The sequence below is a fragment of the Cavia porcellus genome, unplaced genomic scaffold, assembly GCF_034190915.1.
Source record: "Cavia porcellus strain 051 isolate PalLab524CR breed Dunkin Hartley unplaced genomic scaffold, mCavPor4.1 scaffold_22, whole genome shotgun sequence".
NCBI lineage: Eukaryota > Metazoa > Chordata > Mammalia > Rodentia > Caviidae > Cavia > Cavia porcellus.
In genome coordinates, this window is record NW_026947505.1 from 15,690,664 (window position 1) to 15,713,498 (window position 22,835).

The 22,835-nt window shown below is 43.9% G+C and overlaps 1 protein-coding gene and 1 long non-coding RNA gene across 4 annotated transcripts in view; one reads left to right on the forward strand and one right to left on the reverse strand.

Moving 5' to 3' along the window:
* The window catches only part of LOC134472231 (uncharacterized), a 178,846-nt gene extending 166,390 nt beyond the window's left edge, over positions 1-12,456 (reverse strand). For all 3 annotated transcript variants that reach the window (XR_010042124.1, XR_010042123.1, XR_010042122.1), the window contains exon 1: positions 12,282-12,456. This is a non-coding gene — a long non-coding RNA (uncharacterized LOC134472231). The remainder of the gene's footprint in view (positions 1-12,281) is intronic.
* A 1,347-nt stretch (positions 12,457-13,803) lies between these two features.
* On the forward strand, positions 13,804-16,801 carry Ccn2 (cellular communication network factor 2). The gene is made up of 5 exons (XM_003468462.5): positions 13,804-13,961; positions 14,053-14,278; positions 14,497-14,748; positions 14,881-15,092; positions 15,457-16,801. The coding sequence occupies exons 1-5, from the start codon at positions 13,908-13,910 to the stop codon at positions 15,751-15,753; spliced, it is 1,041 nt and encodes a 346-aa protein (XP_003468510.2). The 5' UTR covers positions 13,804-13,907; the 3' UTR covers positions 15,754-16,801.
* Positions 16,802-22,835: the final 6,034 nt, after the last annotated feature.

The following is a 22,835-nucleotide window of genomic DNA, read 5'->3' on the forward strand; positions in this document are numbered from 1 at the left end:
TTTGATGACTATATTAATTTTTAAAATTCCATCAGTCTGTCAGTTAGCAACCTTTCCTACACACCCACTAGCATTACGATCCAGTTTTCTAGAGAATTACTTAATTAAGTAAACTATAGTTAGTCTAAAATAAATACTGTTCTCTAGAACCTTACCAGGTATAAGGACATGAACCTCAGAAACTTTATTTATGCAACCAATAAATGAAAAATACTGATAGAGTGACATAAATATGGTGTAATATAAATTGTCATAGTTCCTAAAACATTTTTAATTACATAATTTTAGCTAAACAAGGAACCATTTATTGGATATTTTAAAGTTCAAGCTCATTCTCAAATTTTATATAAGGAATTCATTCAGTGGTAGATCTGTTTATACGCGATGCTTTGTGACAGATTATACACAAATACTAGATGTCAACTTCCAAGAAATACCTTAAAGTGCCTAGAAACTTACGAAAGGCAGCAATTTGCCAGTAAGCTCCCCTATAGCCTTTAATATCTTCAAACCAAATGAATTTCTATACCCATTACTTCCAGAATTTTAGCAAAATGCCATAAAAATGTTATCCTTTTCCACATATTCTACTGCTTTAAAAAAAGAAAGACAGGAAGTATCACTATATCCTAAAACTATGCCTGAATTAGAAAATGCTAAAATCATTTCATCGGAAAGCATTAATGTAAGACAATATCTCTCTCACACTAGCGGGTCTGCATCAGACAGGATAATCTGTAGTACAATATCCAGGCACCACCTTTTTGAAGACATTGGGAGATGTTCCCACCTATGAAACTGCAAATCTTTGGGGAAGACTTGATTTAGCACCAAGAACCTAGGTCTTCTCTATGTCTCTCTTCTGTGTCATGCTATGGTACCACTTCCAGAAGCATTTTTTAATTCCTCTTCCATGTCTTTAACTGCACTTTTGTGGGTGCCTCAGTGCTTGAATCCATTCAAAATGTTTATTTTCACAGTCATTGTGACCTTAGGGAAGAGCCAAAAGTCTCAGGTGCCAGATCAGTGAACAAGGACCCACCTTCGTGTTATTTAACCAAAACTACCTTAAACAGTTGATCTAGAGATGATCACAACACACAGTAGATGTTTAATAAAATTTACTATAGTAAAAGACACAGTCATTAATTTCCTCCTCACTTCAAATGCAATTGTTCTATTATTTTTGATGTCTTCTACTGTAATAAGGATTTTTTAATTTAAACATTCACTGTATCTTTGGATCACATTGTGTACATGTATTTGATCAAACATAAAACAAGCTTCCAAGTGCAGTCAAAAGCTTATTTGATGTAAACAAAGAGCAATGTGAGCAAATTATAAAAGCATGGACTAGTGTGATAAAAAGTGTAAGTTCTTTAAACAAACGGGGGGGGGGGGGCAGGACCGGAAAGGCAGGGGTGATGAGTAGTGATGGATATGAGCAGGGAATCTAAAAGCCACGGGGCTCACTCAGTGGGGACCCTGTGAAGGTCCCAAGTAGCTGAGTAAGTGCTTTGCGTTGACAGGTTCTTCAGGCAGCCCTAGAAAGGAGTTGGAGAAGGCAGTAACGTCACTCAAAAAACCCGTAACAGGAAGACCACTGCAGCACCCAGGCGGAGACACTGTGGGAACGACACGCTGATAAGATGCAAAAAGAAGTGGAGTCCGGAGAGGTTCATGACTAAGGCTAAGAAGTGAGAAAGAAAAACAGCAAATAGGCTCCAGCGCAGAATGATAGAAAACGGGTGGTTTCAGTCACCAAGACAGGGAACACATTTAAAGAGAATATGAGTGTGATCAGAAACTACAAGTTAGTGTTTGATTTTAAAATTTATTCCAGAAAAAGACATGGTCACTAAGCCTCCAGAACACTCTCACTTGCTCTGAACCACTGGCCCCATCATCCTAGCCACTTTCTGAAGCGGTTCTGGAAGCCTTTTATTATGTTTTTGTTGCACATCTTGGTTGCCTCCATGCCCTGAATTAATTCAAAATGTTTATCTTTCATTATTGTTGTTGATTTTGAGGAAGACCCCAGCGTCACACAGTGCCAGACCCAGTGGAAAAGGCAAACAAGGACACAGCATAATGTTTTTTATGAGCCTGCCTTTCCATAGGAGGGTACTCGGAAGAAGCATCCACTGTATTTTTTGAAACACTCCACAGAGACACTCACAAAAGAGCACTTCCAGAACTGCTTCAGAAAGTGGGAAGAATGGCGGGGTAAGAGTGTTTGAAACAATGTGGGGGAATATGAGGAGCTTTCATGGCACTGCGTCTTTTACTGTAATCATTCTTAATTTAAATATCCACCGTATATTTTGATGACAGCCCCTAGATAAAGGGACATGTATAAAGGAAATAAACACAAATAAAAGGAACAGATTTGAAGAGGTGGGACAAGTTTAGTTTTAAATATGCTGACTTTAAGATCTGTGCAGGTAACAGCATGAATGAACCCAGAACAGAGTTTCCGGTCAGGATCCAGACAGCAGAGGACCACCAACAATGTGGCAGCCGAAGAACAGGACCAGAGAGAGGCTTCGGGTCACCCGTATCAAAGAGACAGAGAATGTGGTGGGCAAAGGAGACCACAGGCAGCAGTCAGAGAGATGGAAGTCAGGACTCCACTACAGTGCACACAGGAAGATCAAGTCACAGCAGAACTGAGAATAGACTCTGCTGGAAGCAACCTGTAAGAGGTTACCTGGTGGCAACTTGCAGTGCCAGGAGTTTTACGGCAGGTCCAATGGCAGCTTCAAGGTGAGTGTCTGGTGACACAAAACGCAGGGGACTTGTGGGGGCGGGGGTGTATGCTTCAATGTATACAAAAAGAGCAGAATCTAGACGGATGCGTAGGATAAAGGGAAAAGCACTTTGTTTGGGGTTTTTTTCCTTCATATGTACAAGATATGTACAAGTTTGTGGGCCAAGAAGAAGCTACCTCAACAAAACAAATCAAAAGACAAAGGAAAGAAAAAAAGAGAGATGATTTCACAGGAGACAGGCAGAAGCTGAGTCCAAAACTCAAGGAGAGGTCCAACGAGCCAACTTGCTGCACGGACAGTGCTGCAATCACCAGGCATGCATGGCTGCTGAGGACCTGCAATTCATTAGTGCAAGGGAGGAACAGAATTTTTCATCTGATTCATCTACATTTAAATAGGTGGCTGGTGGCTTAAGACTTGGATATGACATCTCTAAACTGACGCAGTTACTATGAGGCCGGGGCCCTATCCACCCTGACTGCACAGGCGGGGGTTGTTTGTGTCTCCTGATCTCATGCAGGAAGGAAGACTGCACTGATAAGGGACAGAGGAGCGATGACAGGGCAGGAGCCACCGGGGAGCAGTATGGTTCAGCAGGGACACAAAGAGCCAACCGGAAAGGCTAACAGCATAACAGCACAACTGAGAGCCAAGTCGGGCCTGGCAAGCACGCATGCGACTGCGGACGTCATATACTGTGCCACGGACACTGAAGGAGGCAAACCAGGTGTTAGGAGAAAAGAAAGGGGGCAAGGGATCAAAGGCTCACACAGGTCAAAGAGTGCCCACAATTCAAATAAGCCTCTTCTCCTTTAAATTGTGCGTGGCAGTATTATGTCCCATTAAAGTGAGTACGATGTCGAATCAGGACTGGAAGCGACAGTGCAGTTCTATGCAATAGCAAGTCTTGACTGGCTTAGAAAGAGCGGACAACAGAAACTTCATGAGTTTGGGTAGATGTCCCACTGGGCATTGGAGTAGCACAAGATGACAAGCCTGAGATCCAGAAAAGCCAGTGGTATATGTCAAAGGCATGAGAGCCAGAAAATTGATGCTACAGATTCCAGGTTGCATCTAAAAGCCTGAGAAATAAAAAGTGCCCAGGGCAAGAGAAGCAGTGATGTTCCAATTCAGCAGTCAAGTGGGCAGGCAAACCCAGCTTTCCTCTATCGCTTAGCTCTAGTCAGACGGTGGGGGTTGCCTGCCGCCCACACTGGGTAGGGCCACCGGCTCTATTCAGTGCTCCAATCCAAACGCTCATCTCTCTGGACACTGTCACAGACACACTCAGAAGTAGCCTTAATCACATATCTGGGCTCCCATGACCCAGTCAAGTTGTGCAATATTCACTGTGACAGGGTGCAGTGGAAGACAGAGAGCCAATACGAAGCCCTCCAGAGACAGGAAATCAGTAGTCCAGGTGTGCTACACATAGTGAGTGAAATTGCTACACCTGGGGGAATCGCATAAGAAAAGTCATCCTTAGGGGGGCTCTCTTCAGAAACCGCAGCAGCCTAGGCAGGGAGGAAGGGGCAGAAGAGATGGTGATCAGGGGCTCCTGGGGAAGGACTTTTGGGGAGAAGCAGAGACAGAGGAAAACCCAACAGACTACAAAAGGGTGGCCTCCCAGCAGGGAAGGCTGTGTCCCCCCCAGGCTCAAAGCGCCGGTCCTTGAGATCAGATTCTCCAGGACGGCTGTGCTTCGCTGTCTTCAAAGAGGCAGAGGAAACAGCTGTACTTTGCACTATGATTAGTATTACAGAATTTGGCCTGGCTTTTGTACAGTTCTTCCCACTTTGGAGTTATCTTATACATCTGTACATATCTTATGTATCTATTGAACTCAATAAGGGCAAATATCTCATCGGTGTCACCTATACCATGAGGCTGTAACCACGCCATCAGTGTAGCCAGACCATACTGAACCTCTCTGCACTGAAATCAGTACTTTCCCAAATTCACATTCTGTCTCTTTCTGTGTCTCTGTCTCTGTCTCGCTATTGCTCTCGCTCTCCGTGTGTTTAGCAGCAAAAACTGAAACATTACAATTTTCTCCCTACCACAGTGCCCATGTACACACACAGCCACAGATGCGCACACACACACATACACACATTCACCTTTCACATTGCATAGACATTTTTCAGACACTGCTTTTGCAACTACCGCAAGTTACTGAACAACAGTCTCATGTTATTTTTACCAAAAGTATTTCTCACAGATATTTCTAGAACCTGTTTAGATGCTTTAGATATTAATATTTTTAATAATAATTGATGCAAAAAACCTTTTTTCAAATTCATTTTAATTGTATTATTTATTCTTTGCTTCTTTCAGGAACTTATGCTCCCCCCTGTGGCAATCTGATGACAGAAAAAAAGAAGCAGAGAGAGGGAATCCTGAAGACGATTCATTAAATCATCCCCAAGATGAAAAGCAGCTGAGTTCGTCTTGTTTTAAAAATAAATAAATAAATAAAAGGTGTGAGGCTGTCACCATGAACTGTCGCACTCAGTGTGGTCTGCACAATTTTGGCCCTGAAAGCTACAGGATGAATTGCTGATAGCTGGCCAAGCTCCTATGGTAAAAACTAAATATCTCAAAATATTTAGAGATAAACTTAAAGGAAGGGCTTTTTTTACTTTAACACTTTTTGAGTGCTCACTCTATAATGCATTGTTCTAGCTGCTTTAAGATTTTTGCTATTTAATCCCTGTGAGTTGTCAAAAACAATTTTATAAAATCTTGTGAAGTAAATGCTACAATTATCTTCAAGTTAAGAGAAAGCAATGAGACTTAGAGAGGTTAAGTGGTTTACTTCATGTCACACATTTAATAATTCGGCAAAGAAATGAAACTGAGCAAAAACAGAACTTTCCTAATATAGGGAGAAAAATGCAAAATCCGGCAATTCTATATTCAGACCAACTCTATCCTACTGTCTGTACTAGTGGAACATTTGAAGTCACTATTAACATTCAGCCCTTTAAATCTAAACTGTTGGCTTCTTTATGAAATGCCTTAAGCTGCAAAATGAACTTAAGTCATAAAGTGTTCTACTACAGTATCAATCTTAAGCTGCTAACACATCTAATTTAATTATAATTCAAGCTTGTCAGGTTTTATTCTTCATATTTGAAAAGCAAATTGTAAACAAATTTTTTTTTATTTTTTAATGATGTATTGGAGCCAGACACAATATAAAATGCCTTCTGTAATCCTACCTGCTCAGGAGGGTGAAACAGGAAGGTTGTATGCTTAAGACCAGCCCGGGGACCTTAGCAAGGGTCTGTCTCAAAATAAAAACAAAAGAGGGCATAGATCACTGGAAGCAACATTTGCCTGGTATGAAAGAGACCCTGGATTCAATGCTTAGTATTGCCAAAAAATATATATAAAACAAATTAAAATAAAACAATCAAATCTGTTGCCGTTGAGCCCCATCCTCTTCGTTGCTCTAGGCCTAGCTTGATTGAATATTGGCCCATCCCAAGCAGGGATAGTTTCCTACTGCCACAGCTGCCAGGAGAACTAAGGAATCCCAGGCAGATGGACCGCTGCTCCAGAAGCATCAGGTGACATTAGGGTACGTGACCCGCTACCACTGCCCTCACTCCCTCTACAATTCCCCTCCACTCTGGCCCTTTTTGTAGACCAAACAGCTTCCAGATGGCCATGTCTGCTCCACATAAGGTCGGTTTCCTTTCTTGGAAAGCTGGATGTGAGACGTGAGTAATACCGGAGGTGGGAGTTCTTGTGTCTGCTTTAGATGAAGGCCAGGCTTCAGCGTACAGGAGAACACACAGAGGCAGCAGAGGTCGCACCGCTGTTCTGCGGTCCCTGCTCTAACAGCTCCTGCAGAAGCTGGCCATGAAAACCCTGCTTAACTGGTAGAAGTGGAGCCTGGCTGAAAGGCGGGCAAAGCTGACACAGGGTGATTTAGCTCAGCCCTGCTGCAAAGTAAAGTGGCTTCAAAGTCTATCTGAAGCCGGACAGGAAGTTTGCTTGCTTACCTACCAGGCTAAAAGCAAGCAGCTGGAGCCTCCGGAATCAGCTATAAATGGAAACAGCAGGGCAAAACCATCAAGAAGACTCAACAGAGAGACACTGGAAATGATGAAAACGCCATGAAAGAATCATTTGGACAAAGGAAGCACTCACCATGCTCAAGTAAGAAGCGGCTTAATGGTGAAATATTTGCAGACATTAGTAAGCCTGTAGTCATACAAAACCCCATGCTATACTTGGTAACTTTCACACACATGCATGAGTCAATAAGAAAGTTCCCTGGGTAGCCTGCCATTCCTCGATGACACCTTCAAGCTCTACCATACATGGTCACGACATGGATCACAATCCACAAAGAACATGAAATGGGCTGAGATTCAAACCCAATCACTGCATGCCTAATGGAGACGCAGGAAGATCAGCAAGCCTGACCCAGAAGGTTAAGGCAAAGGCTTTCCAGCGAAGAAATGTTCATGACACAATCCCTATGTCAGCACCACACAGGGACATACTTAGGGAGGTGTGTGAAAAATATCGGTTTAGAGCAGACATTGCTTCAGTGTTGCTAGCCTCTCTCAGATTCTGTTATGATAATTTACTCACAAGGACAGCTTATCAGTGCATGATGTAATGAACCGAGAAGACTTCTGTGATGTCTGTGGTTGGTCCGAGTCTCCATGGAGTTAGACATCGACCTTCTCAGTGTGGCCCGAACCTGACATCACTGCAAGCCACACCCTGATACGAGCGTGCCCAAAACACAGCCAGCATCTTAACTCATTTTTCCTTTATCAGCTACAGTGGTTTGTTAGTGAGTCAGAAGCAATCTGGCTACATAATAAAGTCACAAATCTTCTTTTCTTAATTCACAAAATCTTAATCGCTAAAAAAAATTCTTTGCTTATGTCCAAGTTTCTTTCCTAACCCAGAGTAAACATCATCTTTCTACGTCATGTTTATCATGTTTATCTCATACCACAGCATTGCCCGGACTGCCAACTGGCCCAGGAGTGTTTTACAAGCCTTCTAGGGCGTACGCTTTTAGAGATTAAGAATATTCAAGATCATCATCTTAAGGAAAGATATGCAGTGTTAATAGATTGCTATACAGCCAAGGTGAAGAAAAGCAGTAAAGTTTGGAAGCAAAGGCCGGAGTTGTTTTTAGAAGAACATTCCCAGTTCTCCTTTACCTCAGCCTGTGTGCGCTGTTTTAGCTTGCATCTGTGTCCTCACCTGCAATGATGGAAAATGTAGTCATTTTGCATAAACAAGGGGTGATAGAGGCACAACCAGGTGTCTATCCCAGTTTTCCCCCAGAAGAGCTCCAAGGAGGGGTCTTGCTAAACCAGTCTGATGCAGTCAGCAGTGTGTCCCCAGATGGCAAATAAAACAATGCACTCGTTCTCTTCTACTCTTGTCACATCAAGAATTTAGGTAGAACCTGACTTACTTCTCCAAATGTGGCAAAAGCCGACTTTAAAACGCTGTCTCAAAAACTTTATCCAGGTGTTTAGATTTCAACACGTGATTCTCACAGGCATAGTTATTTAAAATTTCATGCACAGGAAAACAGGTTAGCAACTCTTGGGACAACTACAATAACTTCATTTTCAGCATTCTAGAACATATTAGCCACTAGCTTGCTTTTAATTTTAAAACTTATTTGTCATCATGGTAGCACAGGGCACTTACAAAATGAAAATGGTCACCCAGTATATGCAAACTGCAAAGGTCTACAGCACCATGGTAAACAAAGGGACCGCCTTGGTGTCGAAGAAGATAAAAATCTAAAGAGGACACGAGGACCCACAGGCAATGATAAATTTGACTCCTTTGTTATTTATACACCACGTTTTTAGCAGTGTAGCTTCTACATTTTTCACTGAAGAAAGGAAGACTGGAGTCACCCTGACCTGTTCCTCAAAAACAGAAAATCAAAAAGAATGAAAATCACATAATGGAAATGAGGGAGAATTGTTATCATAACAAAAACAAGTTGCCACACAGAATTTCTTTTTACACATCCTAAAAACTGACCAAAACAGAAGCACATTGTTGTAGCCTCATCACACAGCTGACATACAGAGGATGTCAAAGGCATAAGACAAATTTTAAAAATTGTGTTGATTTAATGTCTCTGCAAATTTGCAGCTTCTTAAAAAAAAAAAAAAAAAAAAAACGAAGAAATGGGATTGATTTCCCTAGTTTCACCTGGTATCAGCTCTCCCAAATCCCTGCCATGTGGAAAGCAGTGACAGACACGAAGCCAGGACATGCACTTTTAAAGTCAGAATTTGCCTTTGTCTTCAGCAGACAAGCCCTTCCCCATTGAAGACTGGAAGAGAAGGGTAATTTTAAACCATGGTGTCTTCTAAGAAAGCACCTCATAAACACTGTGTCCTCGAGCTACAAACCTTTCCTCACATCTGTAGTGGGTGTCAAAAAGGGTTTCCAAGGCTGAGCCACAGGCAGGCAGAGGGAAAGCCGGAAAGCGCATTGCCAAGGAGGACCTGATGGGGCCGAATCCAATGCCACCCGCCCAGGGAATTCCCGTGGGACACATCCATGTCTGTTTTACAACAGTTCTTTCAGAGCCTCCATCCTCTCATTCCTTCCCACTCTTTGGTATAAGCCAGCTTCTTCAATTCTCTCCTCCTCCTCCTCTTCCTCCTCCTCCTCCTCCCAAACCTACTGCGAGCAGTCTCTCCCAATTACACATTTCAAAGAAAAGTCGTCTCCTTTCTTTTTCATGCCCAATGAATGTCACTGCATGTCACCTTAAGCATCATCGAGGGGACTCTGCACACTCACTTGGTGTGATTACACAAGGGGTTGTGGCTACGCCTTGCTGCTAAACTATAATAAATCTGAGTCTCCCACCTGGCAGGGGACACCTCAGCCACTAGCAGCCACTACCTGGTGCAGGAAGACCCACCCCCTCCAACACCACTCCCATTAACAAAAGCCAACAGAAGACAGCACAGGGGCCTAAGTCAACCACCAAAACAAGACTAATTCAAGTATCAAGTGAAACAAATGGCGAACTGTAGGAAATATCTTATTAAATAAAAATATCCGCAAGCAAGCTAATGAATACACAAACTTGAAACACAAACCACAGAGGGCCGCCTTCGCTGCCTTCTCGCAAAGGTCTGTGCAGGAGAAAACATCCTAAGAAAGTCAGAAGAGGAATTACAGGGGGAAAAAAGAAGAAAGAGAAGGAGTGTCATTTAGATGGCGCTTCTCCCCCACCTCTTAAGTCACATAAACCAAGCCAGGGTCCCTGGAGATTTCAGAATAATATTTATTACTGTCTTTCCAACATCTCCCAGCATAACATTTTGCTTTTTGATGGAATTCACCTGCATGACTGAACCTAAGGCATGGTAGAAATATGGAACGCCCACGCCCACTCGCCGGAAGGACAAACACGCCACTTCCAAGGTCCTCATACAGCCAGGCTTCCTATAAGTCTGACAGCTCGGCTCCCACTCACATTCCTCTGCTATGTTTCCCTGGGAGCTTTGATTTCCGCTCTGAGGGCTGGCACCAGCTTCGGCTTGCTCTTATAAGAAAATGTCTACAACTAAAAGTTGAAAATGTGCAAGATTCCTTCTTTAAGTACACAAACACTCCAAGTCTGGCCACTTCCCTGTAGTCCTGCCAGGGTTTCTCTCTGTCTGATACCCGATCAAGGAACCTTTTTTGGGGGGGGGCGGGGTGGGGGGAGACAACAAAGAATGCAAGGGAAAGAATGTAGTACCCCACAGACAAACATCTTACAAGACTTCACCAAATGACCTGCCGAGACCATGCCTAGGAGACACGCACACTGCTTATCTACCCTGGGAAAGACTCGCTGGCCGGCTTGGCGAATTCCTCCTTCACCAGGCAAATGAGTTTGCTAGCTAACCACTTACCCGCAAGTCTAAATGAGTGCACCTTTCCCAACTTGTGCACAAATTCAAAGAACTTTTTCTCTCCCAGCTCTGACCTGCTGTCACTCAAAGGGTTGGGATAAGTCAGAGTTGGACCAAGTTCTAAGAAGCCACTATTTCCACTTTACCGCCCAGGCTCACACAAACATTTGCTGAGTCATTTAAAATAGTGCAAGAATTCATATGCCATGGCATGAACTGAGGACAGAGTGTCAGCCTTTCCTCTAAATTTCCTGGCACTCGATGGTCTGTATCACAATCAAAACATACTTTCGAGTCTGTGAATGTCTTGGGTGTCTTCTCTCATTCTTTCTGTGTGTGTGGCTCTGTGTGTTTGTCTGTCTGTCTCTGTGACTCTCTTCATAATGATCTTTTAACTCTTTCAGAAGAGTTTTGGCCATAAAACCTGAACCCAAGTTGAAAATGCGTAGCATATTTTCTACTGTGAGGTTTCACATGTTCTGTACGTCCAAAGATGCTTATATTCTTTCAGCCAATCTTCAAAGCATCCCTTTGGAGTTATGAACTCACTAAGACTGTAGAGACCATGTGAATTTCCTAGCGTAGTCAAATTCTTTTTATGTCATGGTATTTTTAACAGTAGCACAAAATGGTCACATTCCCATGTGAATAGGGAAAGAGAGAAAGGTAAGAAAGTTAAAAGTACCAATTCCTTGAGAATTTCAATCTACTTAACCCTCATTGAACTCCATGAACTGAAAAATTCTTCGTGTTTTCCTTGTATAAATGGGAATCTGAGGGGATGGCTCCTACTTGAAACTTCCCTGAGATTTATGAATGGCAGTGCTAAGAATATAACCCATGTTACCCAACTATGCAACTCTTCCTCTTCATGAATGGGTCTCCTCACTGTGTGCACAAAGCTGTTGGTGGTGGCTCTCAGACTCTCCTGAGGTTTCCAAAGTCCCCATGGCTGGCTGTCCATGTCCCTCACACTGCAGCCTGGAGAGCTGACCACTGAACCCACATCCCACCTTAGAGGAGGCTCGTGCTTTCTGTCCCTCCTCCTTCCCCTTCACTCCACCTTTCCAACCATTAGTGGTAGCTATAATTGGAGGTTTAGGTCTTGAAAGATTTCACTGTGGTTTCCCACATAGTTTAGGCTTTTAAAATCATCCACAGTGGAAGAGAAAGTTGGGGGCCAAGTTGCCTTTAATACACATGTGGCTATTAACATAACTTGGAATGTTCCTTCTTTAAATAGGAACTAACAGGCCTCTTCTCTTTGAGGAATGCTTGGAAAGAACATTAAATAACAATGAGGAAAATTCTTGCTGGGCTTCAGAGGCCCTTGGCTGGCCATTGACACTGTTGACGTGCAACTGCCCTGTGCAGCATGTGGTTTGCTTAACGAGGTAATTGTGCTCAGATGATGTGGTTGGTGCTGAAGCTGGTTATTTTTTCTTTCCCCTTGGCCATTTTCCAACATGATGAATTGAAACCTTAAAATTGCTGGCTAGTTTACATAGGCTAACTTTGAGCTACCAAGCTATAATGCTTTGCCTCTTAGTTTGGTCCTCACATCAGAAACGGATATGCTTACCTTTAAGCCTGGAATGCGAAGCATCAGCAGCTGAAAGGACAGTGTCACCCGAGGGTGGTCTCACAGAAGACAACAAGGCACAGCTCTAGCATCACTCCCTGTGCCATAAGATGGTAAGTAACTAGAGCTATGAAGAAAAAAGCCAGTTAGATAAACTCTAAAGGAGTGCATAGTAATTAACTGGGTCCTCAGTGAAGCTAAGTGGCAACACAAAGAGCTGGAGACAGTCTTGGGTTTGTCACAGCTGACATCCGCACACAGCAGGGGGTAAAACTCTTTTTTCCCTGATTTCTTTCAGCACGCCTTGGGTCATCAGAGGTCACAACCACTGCTCACCTATGCGTGGGGAGTCAGTAAAAACATATTATTGCCTGACAGTTTATAACCAGACACAACAAGGTACACTGTGCTTCTTACATAATCAATTTATTTTATTATTATTTCAAGACAAACCAAGTTCAATACACATTTGAAGACTACAGGTTTTGGAATGAGTAAAATCACTCACCTAAAGACCTCAGCACTGCTGCATTTAAAATGTCCTAACAAACCCCAATCTTCAGGCTGGCCTCCTCCTGTCTGGTCTTCTGTTCTCCCACCCCTGAGGCCTCCTGACACCCAGAGTTTCTACTTATCCAGCGCACAGTCACTCACCCCCTTTCCCTCCCTGCACCTCCCACAAACACTGCCCTGTGCACTAAGAGAAAGCAAAGTACAAGCCCTGGCAACCTACCCAGAGACCTGCACCCCTACCCACACTCTGGCTTTATCCTTTCTGGCTGTGTGCCACCAGGCCAAACTGTTATCTCAAAGGACAGAGGATCAAATTTCTGTATTTCAGATACAGAATTCAAGGACTTTCCAAGCAAGCATCTTGGGAATTTCTAATGGTTCAAAGAAACTTCCTGCTTTTCGTAGTTTCAAGACCCTGCAGCCCCTTAAATGAAAATCACTATAAAAACAGGAAAGACAGTACAAAGGCAACCCTTTAGAGTCCTTTTTTAGGAATTTTTGTTTGCCTCTTCAGCAACCCACCTCCTAAAAAGGACTTAGGCCAAAACGGGACAGAACTACTAAAAAGAGAAAAGATAGAAAAATGATAATGATAATGATAATAATGACAGTAATAATTGCTGGTGAGATTTTAAACGACAAAAATCAGAAGAGCTGAGAAGCAGGAGCGCATAGGAAAAAACTCCTATTTGATGTTGGAAATACTGAGCCTTTTTTTTTCTGGCGAGCTGGAGTGTGCCAGCTTTTTCAGACGGAGGAATGCTGAGTGTCAAGGGGTCAGGATCAATCCGGTGCGAGTTGATGGGGCAGGAAGGTGGAGAGGAATGCGAGGAATGTCCCTGTTTGTGTGGGACTCCATTCAGCCCATTGGCTCGCCGGGCCGCCGGCAGCGTATAAAAGGCCGGGCGTGCGCCGCAGCCCCACACAGCAGCTCTTCCCAGCTCCGAGGAGGCAGCCAGTGCCACTCCCAGAGTCGCCACCACCTCGCCGGCCGACAACAGATCGCCTCGGCCCCAGAGACGGCAGCCGCCCCGGCCGACAGCTCCTGAGACCCCGGCAGCCCAGCGCGCCCAGGCACCCACCTCCGCGCCCCTCGCCAGCCACCGCATCACCATGTCCCACGTCGCCGCTGCCGCCGTCGTGCTCCTAGTCGCGCTCTGCAGCCAGGTAAGCGCCGGACACCGGCGGGGAGGGAGGAGGACAGAAGGAGGACCGAGCGCCCCGCCACCGGGCGCTGACCTCGCGCCTCTCCCCGCAGCTCGGCTCCGGCCAGGACTGCAGCGCGCAATGCACCCAGTGCGCGTCCGAACCCGCGCCGCGCTGCCCGCTCGGCGTGAGCCTCGTGTTGGACGGCTGCGGCTGCTGCCGCGTCTGCGCCAAGCAGCTGGGCGAGCTGTGCACGCAGCTCCACCCCTGCGACCCGCACAAGGGCCTCTCCTGCGACTTCGGCTCCGCGTCCAATCGCAACATCGGCGTGTGCACCGGTAAGACCTGTGGCAGCGCTTGCGCTCCGGCCGCCTCTGCGTGTCCCGCCACCTTGGTCGTCCCTCCGTCCCTCCCATGCACCCACCTGCCAGAAAGGGACACCACTCCCCTGGAGTCCCTGTCTGCATGCAGCCCGCCCCCTGCCTGCAGCCGGGACCGCGATTTTAAGCCCTGAGCGCCTTGGGGCGCGGAGCTTGACCTCCCCTTCTCCCTGCAGCCCAAGGAGGCGCCCCCTGCGTGTTCGGCGGGAAGGTGTACCGCAGTGGAGACACCTTCCACAGCAGCTGCAAGTACCAGTGCACGTGCCTGGACGGGGCGGTGGGCTGCGTGCCCCTGTGCAGCATGGATGTGCGCCTGCCCAGCCCCGACTGCCCCTTCCCCAGAAGGGTCAAGCTGCCCGGCAAGTGCTGCGAGGAGTGGGTGTGTGACCAGCCCAAGGACAGCACCGCGGTGGGCCCTGCCCTGGCTGGTGAGTGCCCACATCTCTAAATCCGTCTTGTCACTCTCCCTCCCGCGGGGGCTGAGCCCTCAGAGTGCCAGGGGGCGGTGGAAGTCATCTCATCCCGGCGGTTTACCTTGTGTTTGTGTGCTTTGCTCTCAGCCTATCGACTGGAAGACACATTTGGCCCGGACCCCACTATGATGCGAGCCAACTGCCTGGTCCAGACCACAGAGTGGAGCGCCTGTTCCAAGACCTGCGGGATGGGCCTCTCCACCCGGGTTACCAATGACAACGCCTACTGCCGGCTGGAGAAGCAGAGCCGCCTGTGCATGGTCAGGCCCTGCGAGGTCGACCTGGAGGAGAACATTAAGGTTGGTGCTGCGCGCCTGGGAACGCACTGTCATGGAATGCTAAGGCAAAGGATCCAAGTTAGCTCTTTTGCTACCCTTGTTACGAAAGACCTTTTATCTCTAAAAATATCTAACCATTGAGCCTTTTTGCCCAAATAAGAGGTGGTGTCCGAGGAACCAACTGTTTCCCTCCACATGCAGAACCCTCCATAGCTAGGTAACTCTGGGACATTTCAAGAGAGGCCGTGGCTATTTTTGGAAAACTGGCCCAGGAAACTCAAAAGTTTCTGTCCTCAAAATATAAACAGAAATCAGCCAGCATAAGTTGAGGGAGGCACTCCCCCTGGTAGTAACCGGTGTCTCTCCTCTCCTTTGTCTTCCTTAGAAGGGCAAAAAGTGCATCCGTACCCCGAAAATCTCCAAGCCTGTCAAGTTCGAGCTGTCTGGCTGCACCAGCATGAAGACCTACCGGGCTAAGTTCTGCGGGGTGTGCACCGATGGCCGCTGCTGCACCCCACATGCAACCACCACTCTGCCGGTGGAGTTCAAGTGTCCGGACGGCGAGATCATGAAGAAAAGCATGATGTTCATCAAAAGCTGTGCTTGCCATTACAACTGTCCCGGCGACAATGACATCTTCGAGTCCCTGTACTACAAGAAGATGTATGGAGACATGGCCTAAAGCCGGATCGTGAGAGACATTGGCTCCATTCACTCATTAGTCTGTAACTTGAATTAATCCACATCTCATGTTTATGTAAAAATGATTTCAGTAGCACATTGTTAATTTAAGTTTTTTCTAGCTGATGCGGGGGGAGAGAAATTCCCACCCCACTGGAAACATTGTGCCATGTCTTACAAATAGTCTACCAACCCCAGACACTGGTTTGAAGCAAGTTAAGACTTGACAGTGGGACGTTAGGGAATAGTGCCAGAATGTATGCACAGGTGTGGCTGTGGGAGCCACAAGCCACAAATGTCAGCTGGAAGCAGTAACGGGCCTGCTCCCTGCAGAATACCCGGGTGGAAGACGCCTACAGGCTTGCTGACCTCCCTGTAGCTCCAGCCGTAGCAAGGGCATGCATTCTCCAGCCATCCCGAGGCTGAGTCAGGCTGTTCTAGAAGTCAGAACAGCAGATTCAGCTGTGACATTCTGATTCCAGTGACCGTGACCGTGTGCAGGAATCAGAATCCTGTCTATTAGACTGGACAGCTTGTGGCAAGTTCATTTGCCTGTAACAAGCCAGATTTTTTTATGAATATTGTAAATATTGTGGAGATTTTATATATATATATATATATATATATATTTGTACAGTTATCTAAGTTAATTTAAATTTGTTTGTGGCTCTTTGTTTTTGTTTTTAATGCTTGGATATTTCAAATGTTAGCCTCAAGTTCTGAATGCCATGGATAGGACAGAAAAGCTTGTCTGATAATTGGGAGCCTGAGGTGGATTGAGGTGGAAATCCATCCCAAGTGTTTGCTTGCTTAAGGTGAGGTCACAGAGCCTCTGGCTGTAGGGAACGTGGTGACCTCACTTTTCATGAATAAATGTCCTTTATTGGGAAATGACTAGTTCTATACAGCTGATCAGTTTTCTATCTGGAAGCATCTGTTTGTACTTTGACTATGACTGTTCTTCAGACAGTTTATTGGTGGAGAGTATGACCAAAAGTTACATGTTTGCACCTTTCTAGTTGAAATAAAGTATATATTTTTTCTATAAAGACCTTGTCTCTTCGTTTATACTTACAAAGGTTTTCTGAGTTTTCTTGAATATGAATGGGAAGTTTTTGTGTATCTTGAAGTAATTTACCAATAATTCCTAAATACCTTTGAAAATAGATCCTAATAAATTGGTTAATCAATAGAATTTTATGTAAATAACATTCCATGTGGACTCGTGTCACATACCTGCAGGCATATACACCATACAGAGTACACCAGCAATTGTTATCTTTATGGTACTGTAAGAATACTTTAAATTCAATTATCTGTGGATAAATTCAATTTCTGCTAACCCTGTGGTATTAGGCCTGCTCTTTTTACATCTTTAGCCACTGTGAGTTGATTTCCAACCCTTCATATCACAAACTAGTCTGAACTTTATATATGGAAAATGTTTGTAGAATACAGTGTTTTCTTCATTTCTATGCTGTATTATGCCTGAAATCATATAATGAGACATATATTCAATTGGAGCCACTTAATAAGCATTTTGCATAATTATGTTTTCAGTGGCCATGATAATCATTGGTAAATGATGATATAAATAGAATTGAGAAGAAAAGCCAATCTTCCACTCATCAACATTAATAGAAACACATCTTCATTTCAGAGCAATTCTTTCATTTTGCAAGTCTTCAGCTTTATTAGACCTCAAGATCAACACATCCTGTTACCAAGTGGTTTATAAGTGATAAAACAGCTGTTCAGGCTGGGGATGGGGATCTGTAGTTTGAGCTCTTGTCTTGCATGCACAAAGCCCTGAGTATCTTGGTTACTATTTCTCTTGTTGCTGAGACAAAATACCTGACACCAAAAATGAAAGAAGGAAGGTTCATTTAGCTGACAGATTTTGGAGGTTTCAGTCCATATTCAGCTGGCTCCAAGGCAGGGTGGCATGAGCTAAGGGGCAGCTGTTCATGATACTGCAAGGGTCAAGAGTAAAAGGGCAAAGGGAAAACCACACCTCCTTTCCTCCTTATAGCATGCCAGCTCCACTCCTAGGCAGGCACAGCGCGCACAGCGCTCACACCGCCTATCCCAGCGCTAGACAACGAACCCATCACAAATGCTAGCCTCAGCTGCCTCCATGACTACATGCAGCTCTGGGAGGACACCCAGATACAAACCACAACACCAGGCTCCTGAAAAGTGAACAGAAGTGAATGCAAACAAAAGAAATGGTCCCAGGGCAACCTGAAGCCCAATTTTTCCAGATGAGAATAGCTTTAGATCCCAAATGGGGCAAAAATTGCAGATCGACTAACCTGGCCCAGAGTAATTAGCAATGCTGTAGTCAAAACCCCATGAGAGATAAAAGTCCATCTGAAAATAATGACAGATCTACAATCTACCTACCACAGGCCAATGGAAGAGCGTTTCCACTCATCACAGTGGGCTTTGACACATCCACATATGTGCATGGCAATGCTATTAGAAGCCAAAGCACTTCACTGTGCTAAATAAACACAGGCCCATGTGCATGCCCCCCCCCAACACACACACAAGCACGCAGTACATTGTTCCCATTTTCTTTCTGTCAGTTGACCCCTGGCTGCAAAGATAAAGGGCCCTGGTAAACAAGTCTCACTGTTCCAAAAGGAATCAGAGAATTCTGGAAAAATGAAAGCAATAGTGGAAACATAGAGTTCACGTTTTCCAAATACACACACACACACACACACACACACACACACGCATACACACACACACCACAAAGTAGGCTGTGTATCCAAAATCCCAGGAGCAATATTTGTAATAAAATTAGGAGCAGAGCACCAGTTGATCCTCTAAATATGGATAGAGACGACTCACCCCCACCAGAAGGGCTGTGCTGGCTCTGATCCCGTATGGGAGGCCCAGAGCCCCACGTCTCTGAGAGACGAGAGCTGCGAAGGCCAGGGACACCGCTGAAAGCCAGGCAGCCGGTCTGACAGCGGTGCAGAAACTGGCAGGAATTTTGGCCACTCCAACAAAATCAGCAGGCCAGGGCAGCTTTTCAAGAGAGGACACCCACACTGAGGCAGGGAAACAAACAGAGCAGGTCAGGGACAGAAAGACACTGGGGAGAACAGAACTCCCAAGTCTTAGGGAGTAAACTGCCATCCTTTCATTTATGTATTTATTTATCTTTATTTTTTTGGTACTGGGAATCCTTTTAACATGGCACAAAAACACCAAAAGAGAAATATTAAAAGCTATCTACACTGAGCTTGCCTTTGTCTCTAAGTACTTATTCTTATTCAAATGTTTAATAATTATACAAAACACTGGATTTCATTAGGGTACTTTCATATATTTTTTTATTTCTTAAATATAAAAGGTAGATAAAAGATATTTCATATTAAAAAGTCTAATTTCCTGTAGGTTAGGATAAAGTTATCAAACCTAAGTCCCATACAAAGTTAGTAATGAAAAAAAAATATAGGGCAAAATAGTATTCCTACAGATAAGAACATGCAACCAATAGATGCTCACAAGACAGCAAAAGTAAAACTTCCTAATCAAAAGAACATTAAGAAAATGGCATTGCACACAGACAATAATAAGGAAACAACTAATGACACAAAATAACAACATAAAAATTGGCAAAATTTAGAAACATGGTGAAGGAATTAGAAACAGAAACATATATCCAACTGGAAGGAACATAGGAGTAAATAAGCACAAAAAATTGAGGAAATTTTTTTAAAGGAAGAAATATAGACTAGTGTGGTGGTGGGCCCCTGTAATGTCAGCACCGAGGAGGCTGAGGCAGGAGGATTACTGCAAATTTGAGACCAGCGTGGGCTACAAAGTGAGTTCAAGGCCATCCTGAACTGCATAGTGAAAATTTGTCTCAAAAAGACAAAAATTAAAATAAAAAGAAAGAAAGACGACAAAGGCTGTAGATAGGCACAAAAGTTTTCATATATTGATAGTGGAATTTATTGAAAGAAAAAAATGTATAAATCACAAAAACTACTGAAATAAAAAAAATTATTAAAAAGCACATGACAGCCAGGCATGGTGGTGCATACCAATAATCCCAGCACTTGGGCTGGGGATTTAGCTCAGTAGCATAAGCGCCTGCCAGGCAAGCTCGAAGTCATGAGTTCAATCCTCAGGACCTAATAATAATAATAATAATAATAATAATAATCTCAGCACTCAGGAGGCTGAGTGAGGAGGAGTGCCACAAGTTCCAGGCCAGCCTGGGCTACATAGTGAGATCCTGCCTCAAAAGACAAAGCAAAACAAGAAAATACGTAATGAATGAACATACCATATACAAAATAAAATCAACATGCATCCATGTTTCAATAAAATTGTTAGAATTTAAAGAACATGGGAACTATGCCTGTATATGCTGTATATGCAAGCAGAAAGTACATAACCCTTATAAACAAAAATAAAATTAGTTAAATATCAGACTTTTAGTAGGGTGATATTTCATACTAGAAAAAAACATATTTAATAGAGTCAAGGAAAAAAACGTAACAAAAAAAATTTTTAGCCTCCAAAACAGACTTTCAAGAATAAAGGACAAGAACCAAGTGTAATGGCACACGCCTGTAATTCCAGCACTAGGGAAGCCGAGGCAGGAGGATCACTGAGAGTTCGAGAGCAGTCTGAGCTACAAAGTGAGCTCAAGACCAGCCTGAACTGCATAGCAAGACCCTGTCTCAAAAAGACAAAAATAAAAAAATAAATAAAGCGCACACAGCGTGCTCACGTTCTCCCCCTACATCTACCCATGGAAACAGCTTAGTTGGGAAACAGCTCCAGGGCAGTGAGCGTCCCTGGGCTCAAACCATGGCCCTGAAATGCTACTGTCCACTACTGTCCACTAACGAGCCTGCGGCTTGTTGGAGAGTGGCTGCTGCCATTGGTGGGGCAAGAAATGTGTCGCTTAAATACACTTATGTTTGGAGTATCTTTTCATGTTGGATAATAAAGGAAGTCATAAGCGCCGTTAAAGTCACAGTGAAAGAATTCGGGAGGCAAACTGAAGCCACTCAGGATGACAGGGCCTTAAACGTGAAACACGTGAGCTTCAGCAAGGATGAGCCTGGCGCTGCACGAGGCCTGCCTACACTTTGATTCGTTAATTCACAATGAGAGTTAAAGGAATGATCCAGTTCGTCACTGTCACGATTTGGCTATGATTTGGGTGTGTCGCCAAAGGCTTATGTGCTAGAGCTGGTACCCAGGGTAGCACGCTGAGGCGCTAAGACTGCAGAGATGCTCGAGTGGAAGGTGGGAGGTCATCGGGGCTCAGAAGAGATTAAGGCGGTGCTCACGCGACTCCACATTTTCCAAGAAAAGGAGATGTTGTAAGAACAAGCGCTTGACTCCCTGCTGCTTCCTGTGTCATCCTGTGACTCCTCTCACGCACCAGCCGATGTGTACCCTCGCCTGAGGCTGTCTGGAAGGTTCGCCAGAGGTGAACCAGTATCACCAGCCAACACTGGACTCTCGGCCTCCAAAACTGTGTGCTAAATAAACCTCCTTTTCAATTAAGTACCTTGCCTGCAGTATTTTGTCATAGCAAAAAAAGACAGTCGCTTTCTGAGATCACTGAGGAACCCACCAATACATACAGAATTCTACCGTGACCTCAGTGGTGTTTTTCAAACGTGCTGCATATCTCACGGGGTCACAGAAGACACTGACCTCGTCTGTACCAACCCTGCACAGACTAGAGAGGGCTTTGGGGGGGATGAGTCAGTAGTGTTTTTGATAGTTTAATTTTCTATGTTTAAAAATAATTTTCTGTACTCTCCCAAATTTTATGAAATGAATATGTACTATGTTATAGTCAGGAAGCAAGGTTTTGGTCCAGAGATTTAGCTCAGTAGCACAGTGCCTGCCTGACAAGCATTAAGGTCCTGAGTTCAATTCCTGGTACCAAAAAAAAAAAGATGTTTTAAAATAAATATTCCATCGCCTCATTAAAATATAGCAAAGAATATACCCATTATTAGTCTTCCATGATTCTGGATTTTGATAAGCATTGTATAATACACAATGAATAAATGGCTTAGCTCTGTGAGCTACTGTATTTTAATTAGGAGAAAGCACAACACACTTATGGCCCTAACAGTATTCATACAATCACTGGATATCCAGTGCACTGTCTTATCCTGACTGCCCAGGCCATAAACAATGTTGTGGAAGGTTTTCTTCCTCAAGTATGGAACTATTCTTTACTTCATGAATCATAACCATTATATTTAGACTGTTACTAAGACTAAGGATAAACAAAATAAAATATAGTCTTAAAATACTAAGATCCCAAATCTAAATATAGGATCTAAAGCAGTCCACATGCACACCCATCTTCTGTAGTAGATGTTGCAGAGGCTCGGAGAGCAGTCAGTAAGAAACTGGTCTCACTGACTCACTGGAATTCACAACTCAAAAATAGCAAACATGTTAAGACTTGCATTAGGGTTAGCAAATTCTAACACAATTTTTACCAGCCCAGATATTTATAATTTACATAAATACGAGGACTAGGGGCATTTACTTAGTAGTGTTAGCTACCTATAACACAGCAAACTTTTTATATACTTTCCTCTTCCTCTCCCCCATATATATATCCAAGAGAAATGAGCAAAAGATATGCACAAAAATTTTACGGTAGTTTTATCCTTGCAAAAATGGAGAACAGTGTAACCAACTGTCCACCAATAGGAGAATGGGTTTATACAGTGGAATATTACACAGTGGGAACTAAGAACTACTCTTACGTTGATCAAAGAAGGCAGTGGAAAATCATACACACAGCACAATTTCTTCTATATGAGACTATGCAATAGATGAAGTTAATCAACATCAGTAATAGTCAGATAGTTGTTACTTTGGATACAGAGGCATAAGAGAAGTCAATCCACATTATTAAATATATATATATTTCAATTTTAAAGCTTAAAATTATATAAACACATTCTATGAATTTTGGGAATTTTTCTACAACTTTACAAAGAAATAACTTGGTATTATTTTTCACTTGTTTGTCTGTTTATTTTGTTTTTGTTTTTTGAAACACTG

Coding starts and splice junctions, on each gene's coding strand:
- Ccn2 (XM_003468462.5), top strand. CDS start 13,908: ATGTCCCACGTCGCCGCTGCCGCCGTCGTGCTCCTAGTCGCGCTCTGC. Junction 13,962..14,052: donor TAGTCGCGCTCTGCAGCCAG/GTAAGCGCCGGA, acceptor CTCTCCCCGCAG/CTCGGCTCCGGCCAGGACTG. Junction 14,279..14,496: donor CAACATCGGCGTGTGCACCG/GTAAGACCTGTG, acceptor TTCTCCCTGCAG/CCCAAGGAGGCGCCCCCTGC.